Source organism: Mixophyes fleayi, chromosome 3 (assembly GCF_038048845.1).
Source record: "Mixophyes fleayi isolate aMixFle1 chromosome 3, aMixFle1.hap1, whole genome shotgun sequence".
Lineage (NCBI taxonomy): Eukaryota > Metazoa > Chordata > Amphibia > Anura > Limnodynastidae > Mixophyes > Mixophyes fleayi.
In genome coordinates, this window is record NC_134404.1 from 79,736,178 (window position 1) to 79,762,799 (window position 26,622).

Below are 26,622 nucleotides of genomic sequence, written 5' to 3' on the forward strand. Positions count from 1 at the left end.
GTGTACAGTGGCGGATCCAGGGGGGTGCGATCGGGGCAACCGCCCCCCCCTAGCAGGGGTTTGCTGCCGACGGCTGCACAGTATGTGCAGGTCCGTTTGGCAGTGACAGTGTGCTGCCCGGCTGCTCTTATTGTGTTTTAAACACACTGTCCCTGCCTGTCACTGCCGAGCGGACCTGCACATACTGTGCAGCCCCCGGCAGCCTCAGAAGTCGGAAAGGGGGCGGGGCCTAAATCGCCCCGTCCTAACATCCCCCCGGGGAACAAACATTTTCTAGATCCGCCCCTGCATGTGTAGCAGCGTGTGTTAGTGTGTGTGTGTGTCTGTGGAAAAAACTATTTTCTCAGAAAGGGCTCATCCGAATGACCTGAAATTTGGTATACTGACATTATTTGACAAAAAAATGCATGAGTATCATGCATGGGTTAACTTGTCTACTATATAAATGCCTAGTGGCATGTGTGGGAAAAAAAAAACAAGCTGCAGCACCACCTGCTGGGCAGAGTTATACACTGACCTATATATTTCTTGAAGGAGAAGTGACAGTTGGGAGTGGTTGGTGGTTGCCGGGGGTGACAGTGGGGAGTTTTTAACACCTTAAGTAGCTTGATGAAGGATGTGGCGATGAAGGATGAGGTGATGGAGAAAAATGATGAGGTGGTGACATGTGGACAAAACCACGTTAAAAAAGGGCGCTTGCGTCGGGAAGTAACGCTCTTCCCCTGAGGAAGCCTGGGCTAGGCCCAAATGCATGACAAGAACCCTTTTAACACCTTAAGTAGCTTGATTTGACTAGAATGCATGAGTATCATGCACGGGTTAACTTGTCTAATATATAAATGTCTAGTGGCGTGTGTTAGTCTGTCTATCTGTGTGTGGAAAAAATAAAACCGAGCTGCAGCGCCACCTGCTGGGCAGAGTTATACACTGACCTACTAAATTCTTAGTGTGTGTGGAAAAAAAAATTCAGAAAGGGCTGCAATTTGGTATACTAAGATGTTTTTAATTTGTTAATTTAATTTGTTAATTGTTAAAAGTGTTTATAAAGATTTAAAAAAATATATATATATTTCTTGAAGGAGAAATGACAGTTGGGAGTGGTTGGTGGTTGCCGGGGGTGACAGTGGGGAGTGGTTGGTGGTTGAGGCCTGGGCTATGGCCCAAATGCATGACAAGAACCTTTTTAACACCTTAAGTAGCTTGATTTGACTAGAATGCATGAGTATCATGCACGGGTTAACTTGTGGTCAATAATAGTGTAGTAGACAATAGTCAGTGTTATATTATACGTCTACACATTTTCAAGTTCATAATCACATCATAGAAACACTGCACCAAAATATATGCTTTCTGATAGAATACATAATAATTCTAGCAAAAATATAGGTATTCATTTATTCTGACTTCACCTTATAGATACTGCCTCTATATAATATAGTCAATAGTGCATTATACTTAGAATTATAGTTTAATTTTAAATTACATTTACATAATACTAGACATAGATATTAAATGTTTATCATCAAGTGCCATTAACCAATTGATTTTTTGGAGATTGGTTGTTCATGATTTCACTATTTAAGGTAAAACACTATAACAGCTGTGCATCTGATCACTACTCTGAGTCTGAATTATAGCCACGCTGTAAGCAGTTAATCAAGTAATGTCTATACTATCTGAAATACATCTATCCAATTTTTACTATTCCCTTCATTAGCAGAGCTGAAAAACACTCCAAAGGCCCATCTCCCAGTAAGAGGCAGGAATCTTGTCATCTGCAATCACTGAACATGCCAGCCTGTCTAACATATCAATCTCCCTCTGTGGACCTTTCAGAGTTTCATGAGTGTTTGGTTAAAGAGCAGTAACCCATTGAGAATTCAACCACTGAAAAATGTCTAGCGGGCGAAGCTTAAAATAATTTGGACTCAAATGAGTGCATTGCTTCAAGGTGCTTTTCTGTCCACTGCCAACATCTGTTGTTATATAGATCTTTTGCATAATCCTGTTATTGGATGGAGCATGGAATATTGTACGAGAGATAACTTTTCCCTATCCAACTGGAGGAACATGTGACGCACATTCCTATCAAATGTAAGGAGATTCCGAAAACATGTTTATTGTCATACTGTAGTTGTCATATTACTGTATAGAGACTATATACCACTTTTAGTTTTTTAAGTATGCACATAATATATAGCGTAAGAAAAACAAACAAGGAAGTAGAACTAAACAAAATCCACTGATAGCTTTAATACATAAGGTATTTTCCACTAAAAACAACATCTCTGAACTGTCTGTGTCATGAATCCAGTTTTCAATCAGTACAAAAGCTACTTCTGTCCATGTTCTGCAAACTATGCAAACTATCCAAATGAATAATATCAACCATGAAATTTTGGTATTTATCAAGTCACTGATAATATCAAAATAATATTAATGTATCTAATCACTTCCTCATAATAAGCAACTAAATTAGCTTGATATGGTTGATTTCTCATACAAACAATATTTGCTTTACTGTACTAATTTAGTGTAAAGTTTTGGAGGGTGACGTGCCCTTTTAGTAGATTGGCCTGGAACCAGTGTAAGCAGGTGCAGGGTGCTGACCGTACTATGAAATGTCACAGTGCCCTCTTCTGAGGTGGATTAACCATTTAAGTAGATGATAGTTAGAATTAAATCAGTGAAAATACCTCAATGTTAGCCCAAAAAAAAAATCAATCTCCATGGCAACAAACCAGAGCTGCTCTACTTGAAATGCCTTTCAAAACATTATTCAAAAACAAACTAATACTAGCTGCAACTCATTGACCCAGAGAGAGCAGAATTTATTAGATACAACTGTTAGAATAGTTTCTCCAAGGTGATAATTGGATACTCTGAATCATATCTGTCTTCAGGAAGATATATTTTTCAGTACTGTATTTAGATATAAACTGTGGTCAAAGCAGAGATTTAAAATCAACAGTGTGAAAAATGTAATGGGAATGTAAGTGCATGACGTTGATAGTTTTACAACATACATGCCAACTCTCCCGGAAAGTCCGGGAGACTCCCGAAATTCGGGTCAGTCTCCCAGGCTCCCGGGCAAGCTGGAATTTCTCCCGCATCCCAATCTCACCGAGAATCACGCCATTTTGGAGGGAGGGAGACGTGAATTACGTTTTTGCGGGGGGCGGGGCCAAAATGACGTGATTGGCCTCGTCCCGCCCTCCAGTCGCACGCCCTCTCCCGGAAACAAGTTGGTAAGTATGTCGGGAGTTGGTAAGTATGTTTTACAATGAAGGCAGGAGGAGAAGTGGCGGGATGACATGCTACCAAATAGACCCCCACAACCACCACTGGACATAAATCAGAGTTGATTACAGTTTTGGGAGGATACAAAGGTCACAACTTTATCTTCATTTCAAGGAGGGGGGTGTAAGTTTCCCTAAAACTCTGTAACAAAGCAGTTTGTCAATACAATATCTCTTTCAAGCTGAAAACAGTAAAGCACATTCCCGTGGCAGACTGTGTTACAGATTTATTCCCAAATGTCATTATTATTATTTTTTTAAAAGAAAATCTAAAACCATTTTGAAAATACTGGTTAAATCAGTCACATGTCAAATTGAAATGTAGTTTGTAAATATGCGGTTAATGCAATATTAACAATAGGAAAGCAAAAACATCCAATTGTGTAGTTGTGGGTATTTCTAGGCATCAGACGGACTCATGCCCGTTTATACATTCATTTCCTGTGAGGGGGTCATCTATCCGTAACGCAGTGTCATAGACAAACATTACTGCTATTCTTACAGTAAGAGTTTGCTGGTGACTGGTGTTCATTTACTTGTATAGATAGCAGAGCAATGCTCTGTTGGCTTTGTCATTAATTGACACAAACACATTGGTACATGGGAAAAGCTAATGAGATTTTCATACACTCCATTGGACAAACAACTTGTTATATAAAATAGAAGCCATTACCTTGCAATAATAATGCTCTTTAAAACATTTTTTTTTCAATGCACTATAATTTTTAAGCTAAACTAGCTCTAAAATGCATTTCTTATCACTTATATTTCATAAAATACACATGTGATAATGTATAAACTCCTGTATATAATATCTCTAGTTCTGATGTCAGTGTTAATTAGCAAAACTTGTGTATTATAACGAATAATGCACTCCCTAGTATAAGAAGTCAGCTCAGTTTGCCCCTTTTATATGGTCAGAGAACTCCTCAGGAACAATAATGTGTAGACCAACTTTTTCTTTACCACGACCACAAATGGCTACTTATCATTGTGCTAAGTAACCAAGTGTGTCCAGGCCTCTGATTGGAAGAGCAGGTAGCATACTAGGCTCAGTCATAAAAGTATAATAGATGATTTCAGACCAACCCTTTGCTTTAATATTAACACTAGTCCTAAATAACTTATAAGCCTCTATTTATCAATATAGGGTGATATTGAAGATCTTCTATTGTAGCTTATCGCAGCGAAAGGAAATCTCCTATTTAACAAGAAAAAAGCGCCAGGACAGGGAGCGATGCTCAGCTTCTGGCTGGCAGAGGTATTATTACTATTATTATTATTACCATTTATTTATATAGCGCCACTAATTCTGCAGCGCTGTACAGAAAACTCACCCACATCAGTTCCTGCCCCATTGGAGCTTGCAGTCTAAATTCCCTAACAAACACACAGAGACAGACAGACACACACACTAGGGTCCATTTGTTAGCAGCCAATTAACCTACCAGTATGTTTTTGGAGTGTGGGAGGAAACCGGAGCACCCAGAGGAAACCCAGGTAAACACAGGGAGAACATACAAACTCCACACAGATAAGGCCATGGTCGGGAATTGAACTCATGACCCTAGTGCTGTAAGGCAGAAGTGCTAACCACGTCCTAGTGAAGTGGGCAGGATTTGAACCAAAATGACATGATTCTTGGGGACTGCGTCATTGCATCGCAAGGGGAGGGGCCAAATGGCACAATATGCCGAGCCTCGTCCTCACACGCCCACATCCCCCCCAGGATTTCCCAGAGGCCGACTTTGAAAAGTTGGCAAGTGTACGCTAAAATGAACTGTAACTGGTAGAAAGCAAGAAACTAACCAGATTTAAACACCCTTTCGGAGGTGACAATACCAGCTGCTTTTAGTATAGTGTTGTGTTCTCAACCAAGACTCACAATCACAGTAGGGATTTTATAGTCAAATATCTTTGACAGTTTAAGCAACACAAACATGACAAATGAAATTAAGATAGTCATAATGTCATCTTACTAGAGTTGGTATATTAATGATGGTTAGTTGTGTAACACATCAGACCTGTTCAATTTAACCAATGATAAGTTCAAATATAGAAATAGGTAAAATACATAGAGCTGATTTACCTTTGCAATTCTAAGCACAGTGAGTTTAACTAGTATACAGTTGTTATTTTTAATGGACCACTAAGCCTCAAAGTTGATATTTTCACATATGAAGTATGAAGGTAAAATACACTGTTTAGTAATAGTCACATATTATATCATATTTATATTGCAGCTATGTTTAAAGTATAGTAGAATATTACCTCCCCTAATATAGGGAGCTGCAGCTGCGACCCATATTTTAGGACAGTGACGTTTTGGGATCTGTTACAGGTCAAAATGTTACAGATCAGTTGTTGTGACATCATGGACTACCTATATATTAAAACATGTACTGCGTGAATTTCTAAGCAACATGAAAACACATTTAGGGGGGAAATCAATTGACCGCGTTACTCGTGAGTGTAACGCAGCCCGCGCACTACTACCATTACTACGGTAATAATGCGTATTACTACTGTTAGTACAAACATTTTAACACCGATATTTGCTCGCAGCTCTGAGAGCCGCAAGCAGAAATCCACTTTCAATTTACCATACTGACCGTAGTAATGCACACTATTACTGTAGTAATGGTAATAGTGTGCAGGCCGCATTATTTTCCAGAGTAACGTGGCCAATTAATTCCCCCCCTAGGAGTAAAGTAAACACATATATTAGTTCCCATGTCACATATGAATACATTACCGGCTGGTGGCCAGAATGTTCATATCCAGCCATTCAGGTACTGGGCTGAGACCATTGGGCACCTTGCTCCACTTCCTGTGTTAGCTAATTACCCCGACCACCCACCAATGGAGGTGGTCTAATTACAACTCTGGTCTGTAAAGATGATGTTACACACTGGGGAAAAAAAACCCAGTTGATTGATCAAATCTGCATGTGCATGACAAGTCTTTGTTGGAAATTCCAATTCTGTAGCTATTTTATTCCTATTGACCAAACATGAACACTCCGGTAAGAACGAGCTTTAATCACTGGCACAGCTATGATCTGTTAGAATGTAGTGCGCATACAGCCAGGATACTTATCAGAATTGCGTTTGAGGATTGAAATATAATTATGTGGAGATTAGAAACCTCCAGTTTATTTTATTGTAGAGATTCTAATTAACTATTTGTCATTTTGCCTCTGTCACTAGACTACAACAACGAAACCTAATATCTTGGAACAGCCACAACCATGCATCATTTTACTTGCTATGCATCTAAATCCAAGATATTGCTCTGTTTTTTCGTTCAGTTCCAACTCTAACAGCCTGACGTCAGTGCCCCTCCTAAGGACAGGAAGTATAATGTGCTGGGGAGACATGGTTTCCCATGATTACATATCAATCACAAATACCTTCATTTTTTATAAGCTCAAGAAAGTTTTGCACTATATCTTGTTGAATGTAAATAGACCCTTATTTTAGATAAATTGTATTTTAGGTTATTTGCACAAAAAGTAATGTAGCATGTATCTATGTGAAAACGTTCTATCTCTTGGTACATCAGGCCTCCCTTAAGAAAAAATACTGTATATTTTCTACTTCTAATAGTAAGATGAGACTATCTTCTTGATATGTAATAGTCATCCTTTTTATTTATTGCTTGTAGATGAATGTCATTGAATAACACTGGATCAACTTACTATGATGTGCAATGTCACTGTTATCAGAATAATAGACTGTTACCCAGCGGGGCAGATTGTACCCCGTGCAAAGTCCTCCAATCAGCCAACGCTAGCATAGGCAAACCAAGGGAGGGGGGGTTCCTAGTGCCTGGAAACCCCCCTCCTAGCCTGGGGCACTGTATAATTGAGGTGGCTGGACCCTGACCCCGACTTTACACGGCTCTGGTCGAAAAGAGAGAGCTGCATGCACCTAACAGTAGTGCACGCAGCATTGCTCCTGTATAATATGGGGATAGGGAGAGTAGGAGAGCAGCCAAGCACTGTCTAAAATTATAGCCATGCCCCATGCATGCTGGCCACGGCCACTGGCAGCGTGGTGTGGAAACCCCCCTCTGCAAATCCTGAGTTTGCCCCTGGCTAGCCCAGGGTGCTCCAACCAGTGGCCTTTAGAATAAATGTGCTCTTATAAAGTCTATAATATGATACCATTTCCAATAGGTTAACACCTTTCAATTAGGTCAAGATTATTTTGGGGGGATTTATTGCTATGTATGTAAGGTTTTTGAAGTATACACATATGTACGTATATACTGCATAGTGGGATGTACGGTAGCAGCAATAAACCTTTTTCATTTCATAAATATTTCAACACTCTAACAGATGGGAGGTTAAAAGGGTAATGGGCAAAAGTTGAATATTTAAAATCCTCATTTCTCAACAAAAAAAACTTCACTTCAATTATAAACATAGTTTTCTATTTTCTTCGATCCATTACATGTATAACTACCAGTTCAAAAACAAATGTATCCTGAAGTCCATTACCATAACCCATCTGCATTAGTGCCCTGGTTGTGCAGACTTAAAGAGCAGGCGTCACATTATGGCATTTTATGAGGATAACAGCTGCTGTGTATTTTTGCAGATAGATTCCAAAATGTGCTGAGTGCTAAACAAGTTCTTTTAATATGAATGCTGTCAGAGCTGCAGGGAGAGAAGTAAGGTAGTATATCTGCTGTCAGAGCGCTGCTAGGCTATCTGCCCTTCCTCTGACAATGATGTTGTTCCAGTCTGCGCAGACAACCTGGGTATTGTAATGAAGTAGATAGGCTAAGCAGAGACGCCGGTATGTTTGTTGAACCTCATCTAGAAATGGTGTCAGGCAGACATGTTATTATAGGATAATGTACATGCAATCCTTGAGGTTCAATCTTGTAAATAAAGCACAGCCAAAGCCTGTAAAGAAAAGCTACAACTGCATTAGGTAATTGAGCAGTCACTCTGGATACGGTGGTGACGACTGGTAGCAGTGCGGTCAGGCTTATAGGTGCAGAATATAATCTCTCTGTAGATGTAAGATTATCTGTATAGAACATAGTAACCGAGAAATAACTAGTCCAATAGCTCATGTGTCTAGTAAATATATATAGAATGTTGCATTAAAACAAAAGAAGAATCATCGTATACTGTTCAGCTTACATAAGTAGTGTCTGGTACTACTTCATTTTACTTAAAATGAGCTTGTACCTTTGGATGACTTCATCATATTTGCTTGTATACCTGCTGCAGCTTTTACTAACATACTGTAGATATATTAGTTTTATTTTTAGCAGTAAGCTGTGTCATAACTCAGACAGATATGTTTGTTTCTGTTGTCCTGTTTATTTAAATAGGTGGCTGAAAAGCACAGAAGGAAGCTGCAAAGAAAAGACAATGGGGCTCGTGCTGATTTGGTCAAATGCCCAATTGCTTTGTGTAAAATCTGCAAATTTGTACTGCGCAAAGTAAACATAGCCTTATGTCCCTAGGCTGATGTTGTACTTGCACCTCATTACACTTGGAGAGGTGAGACGGGGGAGGAAAAGGGTAAGAAAATGCTGATCAAGCACAGTAAGGTTATGTTTGCGTAATTGGGAACAAAGCCAGACCTGCTCAGAGATATATATGTGTCTGTCAGTAGCGATATCAATTAAAGGTGCCTGAGGACTGGTGTAAATACACACTGATGATGATGACTGTCAGCACTGACTAGTCACTTCTGATTGGCTGACTGCGGATTTAATGAAGCTAATAGTGATTTCTTCATTGATTGTGTGTAGATTGATTGCGCATATATCATATATTTTGAAACTCATCTTTTTTACTTACTTTTATATGAGAGAAGGAATATTATATGTTTTATTATATAGGGATTTTTTTAAAAATAACTAGCATTTGCTATTAGCAATTGCTTTTTTCTCTAACAAAATAAATGTTGCAAAACGTTTCTCCTGCTTATGATCAGGTTGGGTGTAAGTGTATGTGGGTGTAAGTGTATGTGTGTGTAAGTGTATGTGGGTATAAGTGTATGTGGGTGTAAGTGTATGTGGGTGTAAGTAGGCCTGACGTAAGCCTGGTGCATATACATCTAGAGATGCCTACACTCCAGCATATGGGCAGAAATATGTTATTTTTTTATTTATTTTTTTTTTTTTAACTTTTTATTAGAAACATCTTTTCCCATTAAAAATGCATGCTATTTTTAAGCTTATTTTTTAATGCATATATGGCCAACTCAGCATCAACCTCAATGTGTTTAGTAAGAGTTGCAGGAGGACATGTACATGCCAGTGTATTAAAGTCATCGATAGGTTGTAAACGCCATGTTACCCAGTACTTCATTTTCTTGATAAGCATTATAACATATCTCCTGACCTCACTTTCTTTGATAAGCATCACCCTTTATTCATTGTGATGATTCAGTACATGTATCACCCTCCAACCTGACCCTTTCTACCCGGTACAAATTACTCTGCTCCTAAACTTCCCACTATTGCAGTCACCTGGTGATGAGAAGGGTGTGTTAAACCATCAGTGATTTACCCCAGCCCAGGTGACTGTAATAGTAGTGCTTAAGAGGGAAGATTGGGAACAATGCGAGCGGGGCGGAAGGGGTCAGGCCAGAGGGTCTGGTGTCAGCTGCGAAACCTTCTTATGAATTGTTACATATGTCACCTAGTAACAATTGCTTTGATTTGGTACAAGAATCCCATAATACTACTTCCTAACATACAGTATATTACAAAATTATTTAATACAACATCATTTGATGTACTACCGCTATTACCTGGCACTTCTTCCTTTAGTTCATTACAGGTCTCACTTAGAATTGTTCCCTTTAAATGTGTACAAATTCCTTTCATTCTGTACAGGTGTCTCCTGGCTCTTCCTAACTCTGATGTAAGGCAAGTACTAACTACTTCTACAACCTTTGACTGCTGCAAATGTTGTTCCATCGTACAAGCGCTGTAGGGAATTACATTATCTTACTAGAAGTGTCATCTGGTGCTAATGTACATTCTTTCATTTTATATTATATTTTCCAGCACTAAATTCCTTGACTTAGAGCAAGGTATAAGCTGGTAATATCATCGTTAATTTGTTACAAATATCCGCAGGTATATATTAACTATTATGTTTTGTTTTTTTACTTGACACAAATGCCATCTGGCATGCATCCTCTGACTTGCAACATATATTATTTGGGATATATGCTTACACATCAGACAAACATCATCTGGTATTTATGTTTTATTTGATGCAAATAACACCCAATATTACTTCCGTTGAACTGAAAACAAACAAACACTCGTCATAAATTTAATAAAAGTCAAATACAAATAATACGAACACCTTTACTGAATTAGTTATCATAAGTCAATATGGAAATGCACAAAAAAACGTAGTTATAATAAAAAACATTGCTAGTATCAACGCTAGTAAAGAAAACATAATTTTAAAGGTCCCAAGAATATTCCCACAAAAGTCCATAAAAGAAATTAACACTCCTGTGATTTTTCCACAGTATAAATGCAAATGTACTTCTATGCTGATCTATAATGACTGTAATGCCACAGAAAACACGTAACCTCTTCTAAAACATCAATGGCCTCCTGTCAATCAGGAATCAGGGATGTAATATTAGGATCATCAATGGAAACAACCACTACTGATTGGTGCTGTTTCTTCTAGTATCAGCAAGTGGGCAAACACACAGAAAAGGACATCAGGAATACCACATATAGATTGTATTTTGAATGAAAACTGAACTTAGCAATTATATATCCAAATCCAACTGTTTTTCTATTAATCTTAATGCTTTACATTTATTTGCAAAGCTATTTTACAGACATAACTTCATTAATCTTTCTTACATGTCAACCTACCATTACACTGAATTTTATTTTACTCTAATGCCTATCAAAAAGTAGGAGACTACTACAAAATGCCAATTGTAAGCTTAATGCGGCTAAAGTTCATTCCACCTTTAATTTCTGTTACAATGTTTATGAGTATGGCTAAAGTAAGGTAAGTTATTTGATGTTTAGATTAATGTACTAACTTTGCCTTAACATATTTTTTAATGGTATCGGGTCTAAAAAAGTAGATTAGATGGTTGTAACTGAATATGTGTCATGATTTACATCAATCCTTAAAAGGATATGTCCATTGTGTCATCATTTTTAATATTAAATACCCCCATATTAGAACAAAAGGGTTCCCATTGTTACACTACATATACTCACTATTCTGTCACCTCTCTAATGGCTAATTTACCTAACGCTGATGGCAAGAAAGTTTTGAAAGAATGTGTTTCTTACTTACAACAATAATAGGAGTTTGACCTAGTTTGAGGGTACTGATTGGTCAGTGTTCACTGCACATCCCAAGCTTGTAAGGTGTTGAGGTTACTGATTGGTCAGTGTTCACTGCACATCACAAGCTTGTAAGGTGTTGAGGGTACTGATTGGTCAGTGTTCACTGCACATCACAAGCTTGTAAGGTGTTGAGGGTATTGATTGGTCAGTGTTCACTGCACATCACAAGCTTGTAAGGTGTTGAGGGTACTGATTGGTCAGTGTTCACTGCACATCACAAGCTTGTAAGGTGTTGAGGGTACTGATTGGTCAGTATTCACTACGTATCACAAGCTTGTAAGATGCTGAGGATACTGATTGTTTCAACATGTGATAAGCACTGAGTTTGAAATTTCATCTGTCCAATGCTTGGGTCTTCCACTGTACTATCTACGATAAGTGGGGTTTAATCTTTAAATGTGTTTGTATGGGCATCTGTTTAAATTAGTTGCAAAAGCAGAACTCTTGATATGACACTGCAGAAACCACCACAAGCCGCAGCTACCATTTGTATAATGTACAAATAAATACGTATCATGATTACTTATAATGACTTAATGATCTTGAACTTCTTAATTTAGGTGGAAAAATAATTAACCATCAAAATATATTGAAAGCCATGTGCAGTAAACATACTACATGGAAAACACTGTACTGTCCTACCTGCAAAAGGGACAGGAGCATCCTTGTCCAATGCAACCAGAGGGGGATCCAGGATGACTGTGTCATTATTTTCGGTGATGACTCCATGATACGAGGTCTCAATCCATGGCTTGTGTTTATTCACTGGAACAAATGGAAAGAGATAAACCTTGTTTATATGTATAGCATTAGTCAGTAATATGTTCATTGACATTATGAATGACCGGTGACCATGGATAAGACTATTCACTTAAGGTAGCAGTCCCATGAGAAAATCAAGTGTGTGTTCTAACATACACCACTGTGGCAGGCTTTAGGCTTTAAGAAAAATATTGGTATTTACAATTTTTCCCTTTTATCTTCATAAAACACATGTAAAAATGGATCATACTTAAAAAAGCAGTAAAACACATTGTTGTCCATACACAATATATAATAAAGTAATATGATGAAAAAAATCCATCTTAAACACCATTGTACACATACCCTTACCAGAGAGCAGCTACTCTGTAAAAGACTGACACTAAAAACAAATAATTTACTTGTCATAATGTGTTACAAAGGTGCACTCTTTAACATTTCTTGTGCTATTTATTAAACTGTTTCATGTGATAAGCATTGTTCTCTCTAAGCTGACCGACGTATAAATGAAAGAGATGACATCTTAATCTAATAGGAAATCCATTCTGAAGAGCTCCATTGAAAAGAGGCAGTTCAGTGCTACCTCACAAAATTATTTTTTCCCCCTAAATAGAATTTAACAATATAATTTCCAGATCAATTAGCCTAAAGGGAAGAGTGATGCTAAGACTTAAGCATGCAGTGTTCTCTAAAAGATCAATCTGTATTCATATTTTATATATTTTACATATGTTTTAAAGACTATTTGATAACTTCTTGCTAATGGAAATTTATAGTGATCCAGGCTAGTATATAAGACACATTCCAATGACCTTTTTTTTTTCTGCTGGGCTGTAAAAGTGGCTACTGTATATTGCATTAAATTCTGGGCCTAAAGCAACTGATAGATTATGGTAGGAGTCTTTTTTTCAATCACATAACCTAAAACCATCTGAACCTCAGGGTGGAAAGCTCAATAGGTTTGAATGTAATGTAAATCAAATTGTATATCACTGGCAGAGAACTGACGGCCTTTAATAAGTAAGAAATAGAGTCAATTCCTTGTGTTTCTTTCCCAGAGCCTGAGATTGAACCATATTTACTTGCACATCGATCTCAGAAGTGAAATTCCAGATGTACATGAATGTTTTCATTTTTATTCTGCCTTTTATTCTCCTGAAATCTAGAGAGATTTGAAGGAGCTCTCTATGAGAAGGACATTAGAACTGTTCAGTGAAAAATCCAATAACATAATATGAAGACTAAACTAGAATGCCTACAGACTGAAATTACAGGAATGTTACTAAAATATTACATACTGCCATTTATTTCTGTTGGCAAATGCTGAAAGAACCCTTGACGTGCACGTTCGAGTCCAGGAAAAAGATGTGTCATCATATTACAAAGGCAGAACAATCTATGTATGTAAAGGAGTGCTATACTGACAGTAAAATGTGAGCATCACAAGCAGAGCACTGAAACATTACCCTGCCACATAGTCTACTGGTGTAATTAACTTTTCAACTGGGAAGAATTTGCATAGATAATGTCTACCCCCCCTCCCCACACCCTCGTGTTTTGGTGCAACATTATCATCCTTGAAGATCATGAAGATATGAGTGTGTCCTATATTCATGAGATTCATCATATGTTGCATGTTTCGCTGGCAGAATTTGGCATTTAGTGTTCTCAGTCGAAATGGAAATTTGGAAGTGGTGGTATGGAAAATGTAAGTGAATGGTATATGATAGTTTTACAGTGAAGGCAGTAGGAGAAGTGGCGGTATGGCAAACCCTGTATATCAGCCCACTTTGACCACTGATCCTACCGCAATCACACCACACAGCAGAATGAAATGATGGTCATCATCTCAGCTTTAGTCATAGAATATAAATTACGCAAAATGTGATTTTACAAATGCGGTGTGGAAGGACATTCCACAGAATGGTGACGCAAAGGCAGATCTCAAAGATTATACGGCCGCAATGTCGCACCTCTGCAAAATGGCCTGTACTGCCACAAAACTGCATTGTCCTCTTCCTCTGGACTGCAAGCTCTTAAGAGCAGAGACTTCTCTACCTTTTGTTTGACACCTGCGCGTCCTTCATCAACCTAGTCTGCACTTATTCCGTTCTTATGTGTGATTGTATTTTGTAAGATTTGTAAAACTCCAACTATCTGGCGCTGTGGAGTTTTGTGGCTTTTTACAAAACAACGATAATGATGTTACTGCGATATCTCACACAGATCAATGCTCATCTGTACTATTAACAATATAAATTAAGAAATTAATATAATCAGGACTAGAGATATTTGATTTACAGTTACGATCATCAGATTTATTTTCCTATGCACAGCAGTCTTCCTGACACTAAACTTAATGAGTTAGGTAATTGCAGTCAGCCTCGTGTAACTATAATTTCAGATATTAGAGGACCATAGCATAGACCATAGATCTGCACTGCAGCCTCACAGCGCTGTGGTTATGATTCCGGCCAGGACCTTATCTGTGGGGAGTTTGAGGAAACCAGAGTACCCAGAGGAAACCCATACACAGTATCCAAAAACATACTGGTACATAGCTTTTTTCCCTTTAATAAATAAAACCCTAAGGCAGAAATCAAACACCTGGCCAAGATGGGATCTGTGTGTTACAGGAACTAAGTTTGGCAATCGATAGTCTACTACTTCTTATACAGCGACAGTGGTGAATATGAGCCCTACAGGTGAGGGAAGCCCATCAATGTCATACCATTGGCCCATGCGCTGCTCTTCTGAATAAGTGTTGGGGCTGGCACTGACTGGGGCTCTACTGTATATGCCCTGCCAACATTAATGCTCAGAAGAACAAAGCAGGGGCCTCTGGGATGGACAGGCATCACCAGCCCACCCCCACCCCCGAAAAAACTAAAACAAATCTTTAATAGGACTATGTGAGCGTTAAGCCTGGTCACATTATCGTAGTTTCCAGTACAAAAATATGTATAAGGCCCCAAGAACAGAGAAGACAAAGTGTTAAGTAAATGTATCTTATAGTATTATTTATTTAGAGGATCAATTGAAAAAAACTATATTCACAGCATGCAGAGTTCAGTTCATTTTATCAAATCACTAATATTTTAGAGTGACTTCCCCAGCTTAGATATAAAGTAATCTGCAGGGAACTAATGGTCACGTCACAGAAAATGAACACCAATTAGGTTTCCTAAAAGCAATGTTTTAGCGTAGAGTTCTCAGATGAATTTAGTTATGATCGTTATGAGCAGTAGCGGAACTACTGAGGCTGCTGCGCCAGACTGCGGATGTCTGGTAGAAACCCCCACTCTGCTCTCTATCGGCATCACTGGGCCCCAAACCAAATTTTGCTATGGTGCCTAGCAATGCACTATTCCACCCCTGGTTATGAGGACTCTCTCCCTGCTAGATTGCAGTTCTGCAATGAGTTCTGCATTGAGTTGAGCTTACAGCTGCCTAGTTGCATTTTCCTGGACAGAATCAATACACCACCATGTCACAACTCTTTCTGCATCGTCTGCAATACATTACTATTGGCTAAATTCACATCCTTTCTGTATGAAGTGCATTTTACATGGATTCCATCAGCTCTGTATTGAGCATATTGACTTTTGACATTACTATGAACTCTTCTAAGCAGTGCCAGGTGATTGGCCAAGCAGATAATAATCCTGCTGCTGAGGTCCTGTATTACTTTTTATTTAAGCACCATTGCTGAAAGAGAAAGAGGCAATATATTGTGATAGTGAATGCACCTATGGCATTGATGTGCTACAACAGAAGGCATACAATAAAAACCAATGAGTCTGAAAGAATAGATAGCTGTGCACAAACCTTTACAGGTTATGTTAACCATTACAGTATTAAAGCAGGAGTTGGTCATCTTTAGATTACTAACCAAAACTCATTTAACTACTTCACGGAAACATAGTTTTGCAATATTTTGCACATGAAATGTTTACAGTATAGTCATGATTTTTGGTACTTGCCATGATTATAGCCTAATCAGGATTATTATGAAAAGTCTGAGGTCTATTTATTAAATGGACAAAAGCCCTAAATCCTGCGACAATGGGTTTTCACAGGATTGAGGGCTTCTGTCTATTAATCAAAACCCTCAGAGCCAGCTTAAGGGTGAAGGGGTGTTAGAGAGTAGTAGTACCGGCTGAAGGTGTACCAGCAGGGGGCAGTATAATGCCTTATGGATGGGCCCTCATTTCACACGTCACATGGGACACGCACCACATGATAGGCGTCTTACCATGTACGCAGGCTGCAACAGAGAGACAGACAGAAGAGTCTGCCTTTTCAACACTGCGCGGATGGAACAAGGTAAGTAGTCTGAATATAATGTATAATGTGAATAATAAGTGTTTAATGCGTGTTATTTTATTTGTGGGGTGATGGTGGGCCTATTTAATTTAATAATGTAATAGTGGGACCTTTAATTTAATGTTGGGGATTTTTTTGTGCTAATTGAATGCAGGGCAGTGTGTGGGGAGAATAAGGGCTATTTATTAAATATGAATATTAATTATTTATTGTCAGGGAAGGCTATAAGAAATAGGTATATTTAATAATTGTTAATGTTATTAATTTATTGCAGGGGGGCTGTCTTAATGTAATGTAATGCGGATGGGAGGTGGACTATTAATTAAATGGTGGATTGCTATTAATTTATTTGTGGAGTGATGGTGAGGCTGCTTAATTTTTGCAAGAGTGGAACCTGTTGATTTAAGGTAAGACGATAGAACCTGGGGTGGTTTGGGGCTATTAATTGAATGTGGAGCTGAGATTGAGGAGGAAGGACATTTAGTAAATGTGAATATTAATTATTTAATGTTGGGGATGGTTATAGGAAATAGTTATATTTATTAAATGTTGTTAATTTATTGCTGTGGCTTTTTGGTGGGAGGGAAATAGGTTTCTTTATTAAATGGGAATACAATGCATTTAATGTTGGGGCGGGTGGTGGCGAAATAGGTCTATTTATTAGATGTGTATGCTGGCTGGGGAAAATAGTTATATTATTAAAGGCGAATACTATTAATTTAATGTCAGTAAGGAGAGAAATAGATCTATTTATCAAATGTGAATACTATTATTGTAATGTTGTGGCTGGTTGCAGGCAGGGAGACCTAATTATTAAACATGGGTTCTATTGATTCAATGTCAACGCTGGTTGGTTCTTTCTAGATTTCATGTACCTGTCTTTATATTTCAGGATCCAGACAAGCAGCAACTGACCTAACGACACCAGCAGCCACAGGAGGTGAAAGTGACAGGAACAGGTAGGAGAGAGTAGGGTAGTCTGCCAACCGCCCTGAATCTGGTGGAGCAGTCCCAGCTTTGGATGACGTTCCTACTTAGTCAGGGTTTGGATTGACTGCAAGGACAGTTGGAGTAATGTCCCGCTTCACACTGCCGGCTCATGAAGGGAGAGCTGCGTGCACCTAACCCACCTGTCTGAAGTGCCACAGACTCCCCATGGCCTAAATTCAGGTCTGAATGCCCTATCCTGGTGATGAATATCGCTGGCTACCAATGGCAGTAGACTTCATCAGGCACCTCTTGGAAAGCCTATTTATCTTGGACAGCGATGGAACAAGTTTGGACACGGATGAAAAAGGGTTTGGGAAAAACTCCAATCTGTGGACTCTCTTCAGGCCACAGATAACTCAGGAGATTGAGTTTAGTTCTGCAGTTTCTGTGTTTTACTTTCACTTCATTTTAATAACCGTTTTGCATTTATATTTCTGCATGTCAGTTTATTATAACTATTTTATTCAATAAACATTGTGACATAACTTATTAGATAGTCTTGGCTTTTGTAATGCAATATTTATTATTATCTTTAATTTATAAGGAGCTACAAAAGGTTTGCAGCGCTGTACAAAACATATACAGAAAAAAGCGACCCATTACACATTACATGATACATGAAGAACAAAATACACAGAACAGACACTATGAATAAACAAATATACAACTAAGACGTTAATGCAGCTTAAATTATTTGTATACAGTGAGTGAGATTGATGATAGTGACCAGCTTGAAGTAGGCCTAAGCTTAAGAAAACAGGGCTAAGGAAGCAGGCGAAAAGTAGAGAGGGTGATGGAATAGTAGAGGAGATCACAAGGAGGGCCCTTTTTGTGAGAGCTTACATTCTAAAAGATAGGGTGTCAGGGGCGCACACAGAGGGGGTCTCTGGGTCTCCAGAAACCCCGCCCCTCCGCTAACAAAGTGCCCCACATAGTGGCACTGTACTATATAGCAGCCACGGCGCTGTCAAAGAAGCGTATTGTATACAGCACTGCCGCGGATGCTTCTTTGACAGTGCCGCGGCTGCTGTATAGTACAGTGCTGCCGAAGCGGAGCTGCGCAGCAGCTATTTCTTTATTTTTTTATTATTAAATCCTGCGTGCGCCCCTGGGTGTGAAAGCCGAGACAAGGGAGTCTTAAAGGCACGCTTGAAGCCTTTGAGAGTAGAGGCTAACATGATATGGCATGGGAGAAAGTTCACCAGCTGGGGATCGGCCCGAGCAAAGTTCTGTAGGAAGGAGTAAGAAGAGGTAATCAATTAAGTAGTGAGGCAGCGGTCTTTGGCAGAGCAGAGGGGGCAGCAAGGAGTGTAGTTAGAGATGAGGATGGAGATGTAGAAGAGCTTTGAAGTTGAGGGTGAGGAGCATAAATGTAATTCTCTAGGCCACGGGCAGACAGTGTAGTGACTGGCAGAGAGGAACTGCAGAGATAGAATGGCAGAAGAGAAAAATAAGCCAGGCAGCAGCATTCAGGATAGACTTCAAAGGAGCAAAGTGAGAGTTAGGTAGGCCAGAAAGAAGCCGCTTACAGTCATCATGGTGAGATTACAATGAGTGAAAAAGAGTTTTGGTGGCTTCTGTGGTGAGAAAGGGACGGCAGGATTTTGAGAGAGACAGAATGTGAGGTTTTAAGGAAAGGAAGTAGTTTAGGATGACCCCAAGGCATCAGAATTTAGGGACAGAAAGGAGGGTAGTATTATTAACAGGAAGAGAGAGTGAGGGAGGTGAGGGAGACCTGGCAGGGAGGAAGATGATTAGTTGAGTCTTGGTAACATTGAGTTTAAGAAAGCGCTGTGACATCCAAGATGAGATGGTCAAGAGACAGCATGAGACATGTGACGTAAGGGAAGGTAAGAGGTCAGAGGATGAAAGACAGATTTGGATATCATTAGCATAGAGGTGGTACTGAAGGCCCAAGGAGCGAATGAGGTCACCAAGGTAGGAAGTGTAGAGGGAGAAGAGCAGGGGTCCAAGAACGGAACCTTGGGAAACTCCCACAAGTAGGGAAAGAGGGGGTATGAGAGGAGATGTCATGATGTATTGAATCAATTTTGTGGTGAAGTGAGTAATAACAAAGGCAACAGCAGAGAGCGAGGAGGGGAGTAGGAGTGGGAGAGTATTTATGTAGACAATTGTTTAGTACACAGTAGTTATGTTTATATTACATGGTTTACATTTTTAGATAAGTTAGAAAGTAGCTGATTACTAGATCCTATACTAAATGTTAGTGGTGACAGTGTTTTGTTTTTAATAGCGCCCATGAGATAGATTTTTGGTTGGGGGGTTTAGTCTTTTTTAGACAGACCAGAGAGTAAATGTATTATACTGTGTTTTTCTCAAACCGATGATTTTTGGTAATTTTGATGGCCATATTTAAAATGGCAATTTTATTAACGGTGAAACCCGGTGAGTTCTGCCTTTATTATAATTGCCATTTTAAATTTGGACATCAAAAATCGAAGAAACTCAGTTATTTGGGAAAAACACAGTTTAATACATATACCCCCGCATGGTTTGGTTTTGATTAATCCTTTAACACCCACAAGTCATGAATGCCCAAATGGGTCTTTTCATAACAGTGTTGCTCATTCTCTTTGTCCTGTTGGATTCATCATTTGGGAACATGTCAGAGACATCTTTAGAGTTTACTTCACACTGTACATAAAACCAAAGTCATTAATACTAGACGGATAAATCTTGTTTTTAGCCTTATATTTTATTTAAAAATAAGAAACTACAAAAGTACAATTCTGCAGATAGGATTTTCTGAACACTTTATTCTATTACAGTTACTATTTGACTTTTATAGAATTCTCAGCATTACAAATGCCCAAAGAGGTACATAAAGTGGACCAACATTGCAATTTATTTTTTTGCTTTTCTTTGGTAGGAAGCAAAATTAATATTCAAGCTCATTTTCATTTTCTGAGTAGCAGTAAGGGGTAACTTTTCTGCAGAATGCATCAGCATGGTTGCAACAGAGTTTAAAATTATTTGTGGTGACTAATTACAAAGATCTGTCATCATAAAAAGAGAAAGGTGGGGGATATAAAAAAACAGACTGCTATCTTTAAAAATTCACTTAATACATGTCGGCTGAAACCTCTAGCTCAAAAGTAGATAGGTTAGAAACAAATACTACATATTCAGCAAAGTTGTAAACAACAACTAAAATCATCATAACATCAACTGTAGAGATGTAAATTAAGATAAAACAAATGTGGCACTTCATTTTAGCATAACAGCCATAATAAAGTTTACTACAAAGCTCTTAAATTAAAAAAAAGGGCAAAAAAACTTCCCAAACTTCAAATAAAATATGGAACAACATTCAAGGTAATTTGCAAATGACATCATTGAATTATTTTGACAGGTTTTTTCATATGCACATTATCTGCGAATGATGGATTTTACTAAAACACACATATAGGTAAAATAAACAGCTAACTTTGCAGTACTCTATTAGTAATAAACAACAACAAAAACTATTATGCAGTACTTTAATGGATCAATATACTATACCTGGGTAAATTTGGTGTGCAGAAATTTGCAGTAAAGGGTATTGTGAAATCAGGGATATGGCCCATTTATGTGCACTAGGGAATGAGTGGACTGTGTAAAAAAAATGGTACATTGCCGAAAAATGCAAAATCTGGGAACAAAAAATAAGAACATAACAGTACAGTTAATGGAGGAAGCTGACCAGGAGGTCTCTTATTGCCAAAGCTGTCTACCTTGTTTTATGTAAAACAGCACAATAATCAGCCCATGGGTGGTGATTATAAACTTTGTTGTTTCGGCTCCAAACATAGAACAAGAGTTGTTATCAACCTTAGGCCAAATTCCAGCAGTTCTTATTTTCCTAATTCACCAACTTTGAATTTTATCTTGCTAAATTATAATACAGTTCCACAAGGATCTAATTGCAAAATCCTTTTGTTTTAGCTCTAATTATTTTAGCTAATTTGTTCAGTTTGGTGTTTAACTACCGGATCAGATTCTCCAAACACTGAATTTTGCCTCCAATTATCCTCTACTGGCTGTAAATCTTCTAAATAAAATTCATCCTGACCTAAAGCATATCTGTTTTTCTAGTAAAAGTGCTTCAAATGAGAGAGATTTGCAATAAAGTTTAATTTCATGCTTTTTATTGCAAAATGTTTGGAACAATGAATGGTAATTACATATTTTACACTTCATTCACTGCAAACAGACCATTTGTTTTTCATAAGTCTAGCAAAAAAAATGCTTGCTGTCAGCTCTAGATTTCTGGTGGAAGTGTGCTTGCAATTCCCTTGTGTACATTAAGAGATCATCTCTGATTTCTTTTAGTGTGGTGGTTGTCATATAACAATAAAGGCATCAATAGTTTGTGATGAAAAATCCCCAAAATGTTACAGATCTCGGCATATAATACAATTTTATGTTTCTGCGCAATTTGTTCACTGGCAATCAAGTTGTCCTATTGTGTCTGCCGGTATATGCTAAACATGTATGCCCTGCACACCTGCCTGATAACACAGCTTTTTTGATGGAATTCACAGAATAATTATGTCATTACAATAAGGTAACACAACAACAATAATAAATATATTGTTGCTATTAAAAAGGTAGTTTTGAAAACAAATTTATATTTCATGATGTCCCTCTTCTTAAAAAGTATATCTTCATCACTGTGCTAGTCTTCCCGGTGGGTAGACGTCTGGGAGAGAAGTTGGAGCTGCTAGCACTAAATTGCAGGTTTAGATTGGAAGAGTTGTCATTGAGGAGCAATTGATTGAGGTGTACACATAATTTATACCCAGATGTTCCACCTCTACGGGACTCACAATATCTTCAAGTGGTAAGTGTATGGTAAGGCAACCTCTACCCATAGGGAGGCTAACTTAGGACAGAAGCTCCATTTTTTAGGGACTTCTACTTTAAGGCTATACACACCTAGACATTGCACCCTAGGCCTGAAGGAAAGGATCTTGTAGGACCACTCATATCCAAGCATATGGTAGTCAGTTTCACGGTACTGACTACCCCGACAGATGACAGCACGACATGAGGAGTCCGACTGAAGAGTAGGCCGACCTGCAAAAAGAAGTACTTACCGGAATGCAGATGTCTTCAGATGACGACTTGCTGTGTTGCCGGCTCCCGAAAATGTCATCATCCTCAAGCGCGACTTTCCTTTAAGGCAGCGATGGACGGAGCCGCCTGTCATTTATGACATGTAAGTACTATTTTCAGGTTTAGGAGTGTTAGGAATGTTAGGGTTAATCATTAGGGTTAACCCTAATCCTAATGATTCTAATCCTGAGGATGACAACATTTTCGGGAGCTGGCAACACAGCGAGTCGTCATCTGACTACATCTGCATTCCGGTAAGTGGTCGGCCTACTCTTCAGTCGGACTCCTCATGTAGTGCTGTCATCTGTCAGGGTAGTCAGTACCGTAAATAGGTACTACACCCGATGCAATATTTCCCTGTTATTTATCATCCCTTACTCCTGCTTTTTGCAGCCATAAGGGATGGAGTTTCAGATCTATGTATGAAAGAAGTGATGTCAGTACAGTGCATCCGATAAGAGGCTGTCCCAGGCCAGATTGAGAATAATGGATACTGCTGTAGTCCGTGTTCTTTTGCATTTTTTTTATCCCTGATATCTCCTGCATTAGGCTAATGTTAAATAGCCCCGATACTAGTAGTTGTATAAAACCAGCCGTTTCCACGTGGTTTTTTAGGCGTGATAAATAGGCCCCTTTATGCAAATCACATGGATTTTTTTAAAAAAAATAGCCAATGAAACAACATTGTTATAATACAAACATAACTGTATTTCCATGTTTGAGAGATCATCACACCTTTATTACTTATAAATACAATACAAGATTTAGTTTGGCTTTAGCAATAACAATCAAAGAGCTTGAAACAAATAAATAGAAGTCTGTTAGAAAACAATTCATTTTTGAACAACTGCAAGAGTCACTGTGTACGGGTAAGGTGTAAAGTCAGCTCAGATAATTGGGCAGCTTGTCCAGAACAGCAAGTAAGAAAACTAGACATGTTAGACAGGTAAAATGTGCATTGTGTCTGCACTCCAGAGACAGCCTACCTAATACTGGTAACATTTCCCAATTGTGGATTTTCTTAGATATGTGACAAGATAATATGGCATATTCCATCCTGTATCATGTTATGAATATTACTGTGAATTTGTGGTGGAACACTATCCTCGACTGATGTTCAAATAATTGGTTTTATATTTAATGGAAGATTATTGTGTTTGGTTTATATCATATCATTGTCTGTTACTGCCTCATCAGATCCCTTAGTACTTGCCTTTGTAAAGTATATATATTTTTATGCCTAGGATGGGTTATATCAACAAGTGTTTAACTAGCAAGACATAGAACGCACTGGTTTTCTATATATAGAATATCTGTCTTCAGTTAAAAGCTATAGGACAGAGATCAGCAGGAATAAATCACTGCAATTATTCTATTTGATTTGGCACCCACAGCTAGCGTCTCGCTAATTTGGTCTATGTACATTTGCTGGGGTTCATTATGCCTATTGAGTTTCACAATTGCAAGAAAAGGTTATGGATCTCCAGCAAGAAGAAGTTTATATTATATATTTTATTATGTCCATACTTCAGATTCTCCTACTAAAGAAATTAGATTACGTATTCGTGATTTGCTCTAAAAGTGTTTTAAAAGGAGAGTAGCTTTCCCTGGGTTTTTTTTTTAAAAGCTAAATAAATTGCAATATTCCCATTCAGCAATCATTAGTTATGCCCTATTAACTACATTACCAGATCATTATGAAAAATAAAACTTCTAATCATCGTCAGCATTTATAAAGTGCTGCAGATTATAACCATCATCCCACCTTCAGCGTATTAGCAAATTCAGCAGCAGAAACCATTACCAGGGTCATGATTTTTCAACCAGTGAGGGATGATAATTAAAGCTTTCCATTTTAGAAGGAATAGAATAAGTTTCTCTGACCTGTACTTTAATGTGCATTCTATCTCCAGGTTTTATGCCTAGGCATCACTAATAGAGAGAATACTTCCCAACATTCTTGCAAAACACCTTAGTACTCCCATATGATATGTGTGGTCATATATAATATATGATAGAGTCCTACTGGTTATAACCCAGTGCATACGCATTCACCCAGCTTTAACATTGTGCAGTGTAACAAAGTAACAATACACTGCTTAATGTTGCCACAAGTTTTGCTGTGATCTTGGTCCAAACGTCCAATAGATAGATATCAAAAGTTTACTAATAGAACAAAAAGATAAAGTAAGTTGGTAGAAAAAAAACTAATTGTCATGAGTATGATTAGGAGGACGAGAATGTCTCATGTACACAGTAAATCCAAATTCAAAAGAGTATAAAGCACAGAGTATGGTAAAATATACAGATTTGGGCTGAAGTGGGACAGGCCCCATAGAAAAGCTTGAGTACTAGCCCAGCAATGCTGCTGTAAACTCCAGGGGTCCCCATTCAGAGCAGAGAGGGGGCCTTGTGGAGTCCTGTGAGGGTCAAACGCAGGGATCTTGGTGGGGTGGCGGCATTGACAGGCCTCCTTCCCCTCTGGGGCCCCTTAGCAGCTGCACCCATGTTCTGCAACTGGTCTTGGGACAGATCCTAGATCACTAGCTCTTCAATTGTTGTCAAGAGTTATGTAAATATAGCTTTCAAAGAACAGTAATCTATATTAGAGCTACACAACATGTGTATCTGAACCACATGTGGGGATCCCAGAATCCGTTTTTGGAATATGGAATTATGGAATATGTTTGATTGGCACTGCCCTCCCAGGACAATAACATTTGGGTCTCACTGAATGTTGGGCATCTCTGCTTTATATAATGCAATGCTTTTTAAACCTGGTTTGATCGACTATAATCACTAGGAAAGAGATTGCTGTTAAAAAACCAGCCCCTCCACATCATTCCCCACCAAATCCTAAAACACAATATCCCCCTGCTTGCCATTCCTCACCAAACCACCAAAGCATAATCCTTAACTTCTCAGCAGGGTCAGCTCCTAACCTCCCCCCAAGGTCAGAATCTACCTACCCCCTCCTACAGTCAAACCCTACTGTAATTCCCAAAGCAACATAACCTCAGCTCTCCATTGTAGTCAGAAACTTAACCCTTCACCCAACACTAAACTATTCCCACATCCAAACATAGCATATGCCCACATGAGGAATTTTTCGCACACACAACATGTGTACTTTCTTCATATGAAAATAAATATATTTCATCCTATATTAAGAAATACAAGTTTTATATCTGTAAAGGAAGTCTCAATTGAGCCATGATGTGAACCCCTTAATTTATGCAGCCTTTACAAAATAAAATAAAGCCTTGTAGAGCTAGGTCAGCATGTGGCAAAGGAAGTGTTAAATGGCTTACCAAAGCTTTAATAACACAATATACAGTGTTAAATCAGGCCAGTGGCTTTGTGGTCAAATAGGATGATTGAGCACAGCTGGTGTTAATATATTGTAAGCCCTTTAAAAGCATTGCTTGATAAATCTTGTTCCTTGTCAACACATTCAATATTCTGTGCATTAGACGTTTAGTTTTCAGAACTATGTAATGACCGCACAATTTACAGTAAAACGAGAGAGGAAGAGAAATGTTTTCTATCTATTTTGGATCATTTTTAAACCTCATTACAGCTGGGAAACTGCATTTCTCTCACAGCATTTAATTTAATCATTCTTCAAATGGGGAGAGTGAACTGGCTGAAAATTGTTCGACTGCATGTTTCTCCATTTTCTGGCTTGAGGTTTAACCATATAACTTGTACAGTAGGAGATAATAAAGGTCATTAATCTACAGAAAAAGTA

The 26,622-nt window shown here is 38.4% G+C and overlaps 1 protein-coding gene across 1 annotated transcript in view; it reads right to left on the reverse strand.

Moving 5' to 3' along the window:
• Window positions 1-26,622, reverse strand: part of CLSTN2 (calsyntenin 2) — a 707,966-nt gene that overhangs the window by 377,894 nt on the left and 303,450 nt on the right. Inside the window, exon 2 of the mRNA XM_075201886.1 lies at window positions 12,318-12,440. Within this exon, the coding sequence (XP_075057987.1) occupies window positions 12,318-12,440 (123 nt within the window). The remainder of the gene's footprint in view (window positions 1-12,317; window positions 12,441-26,622) is intronic.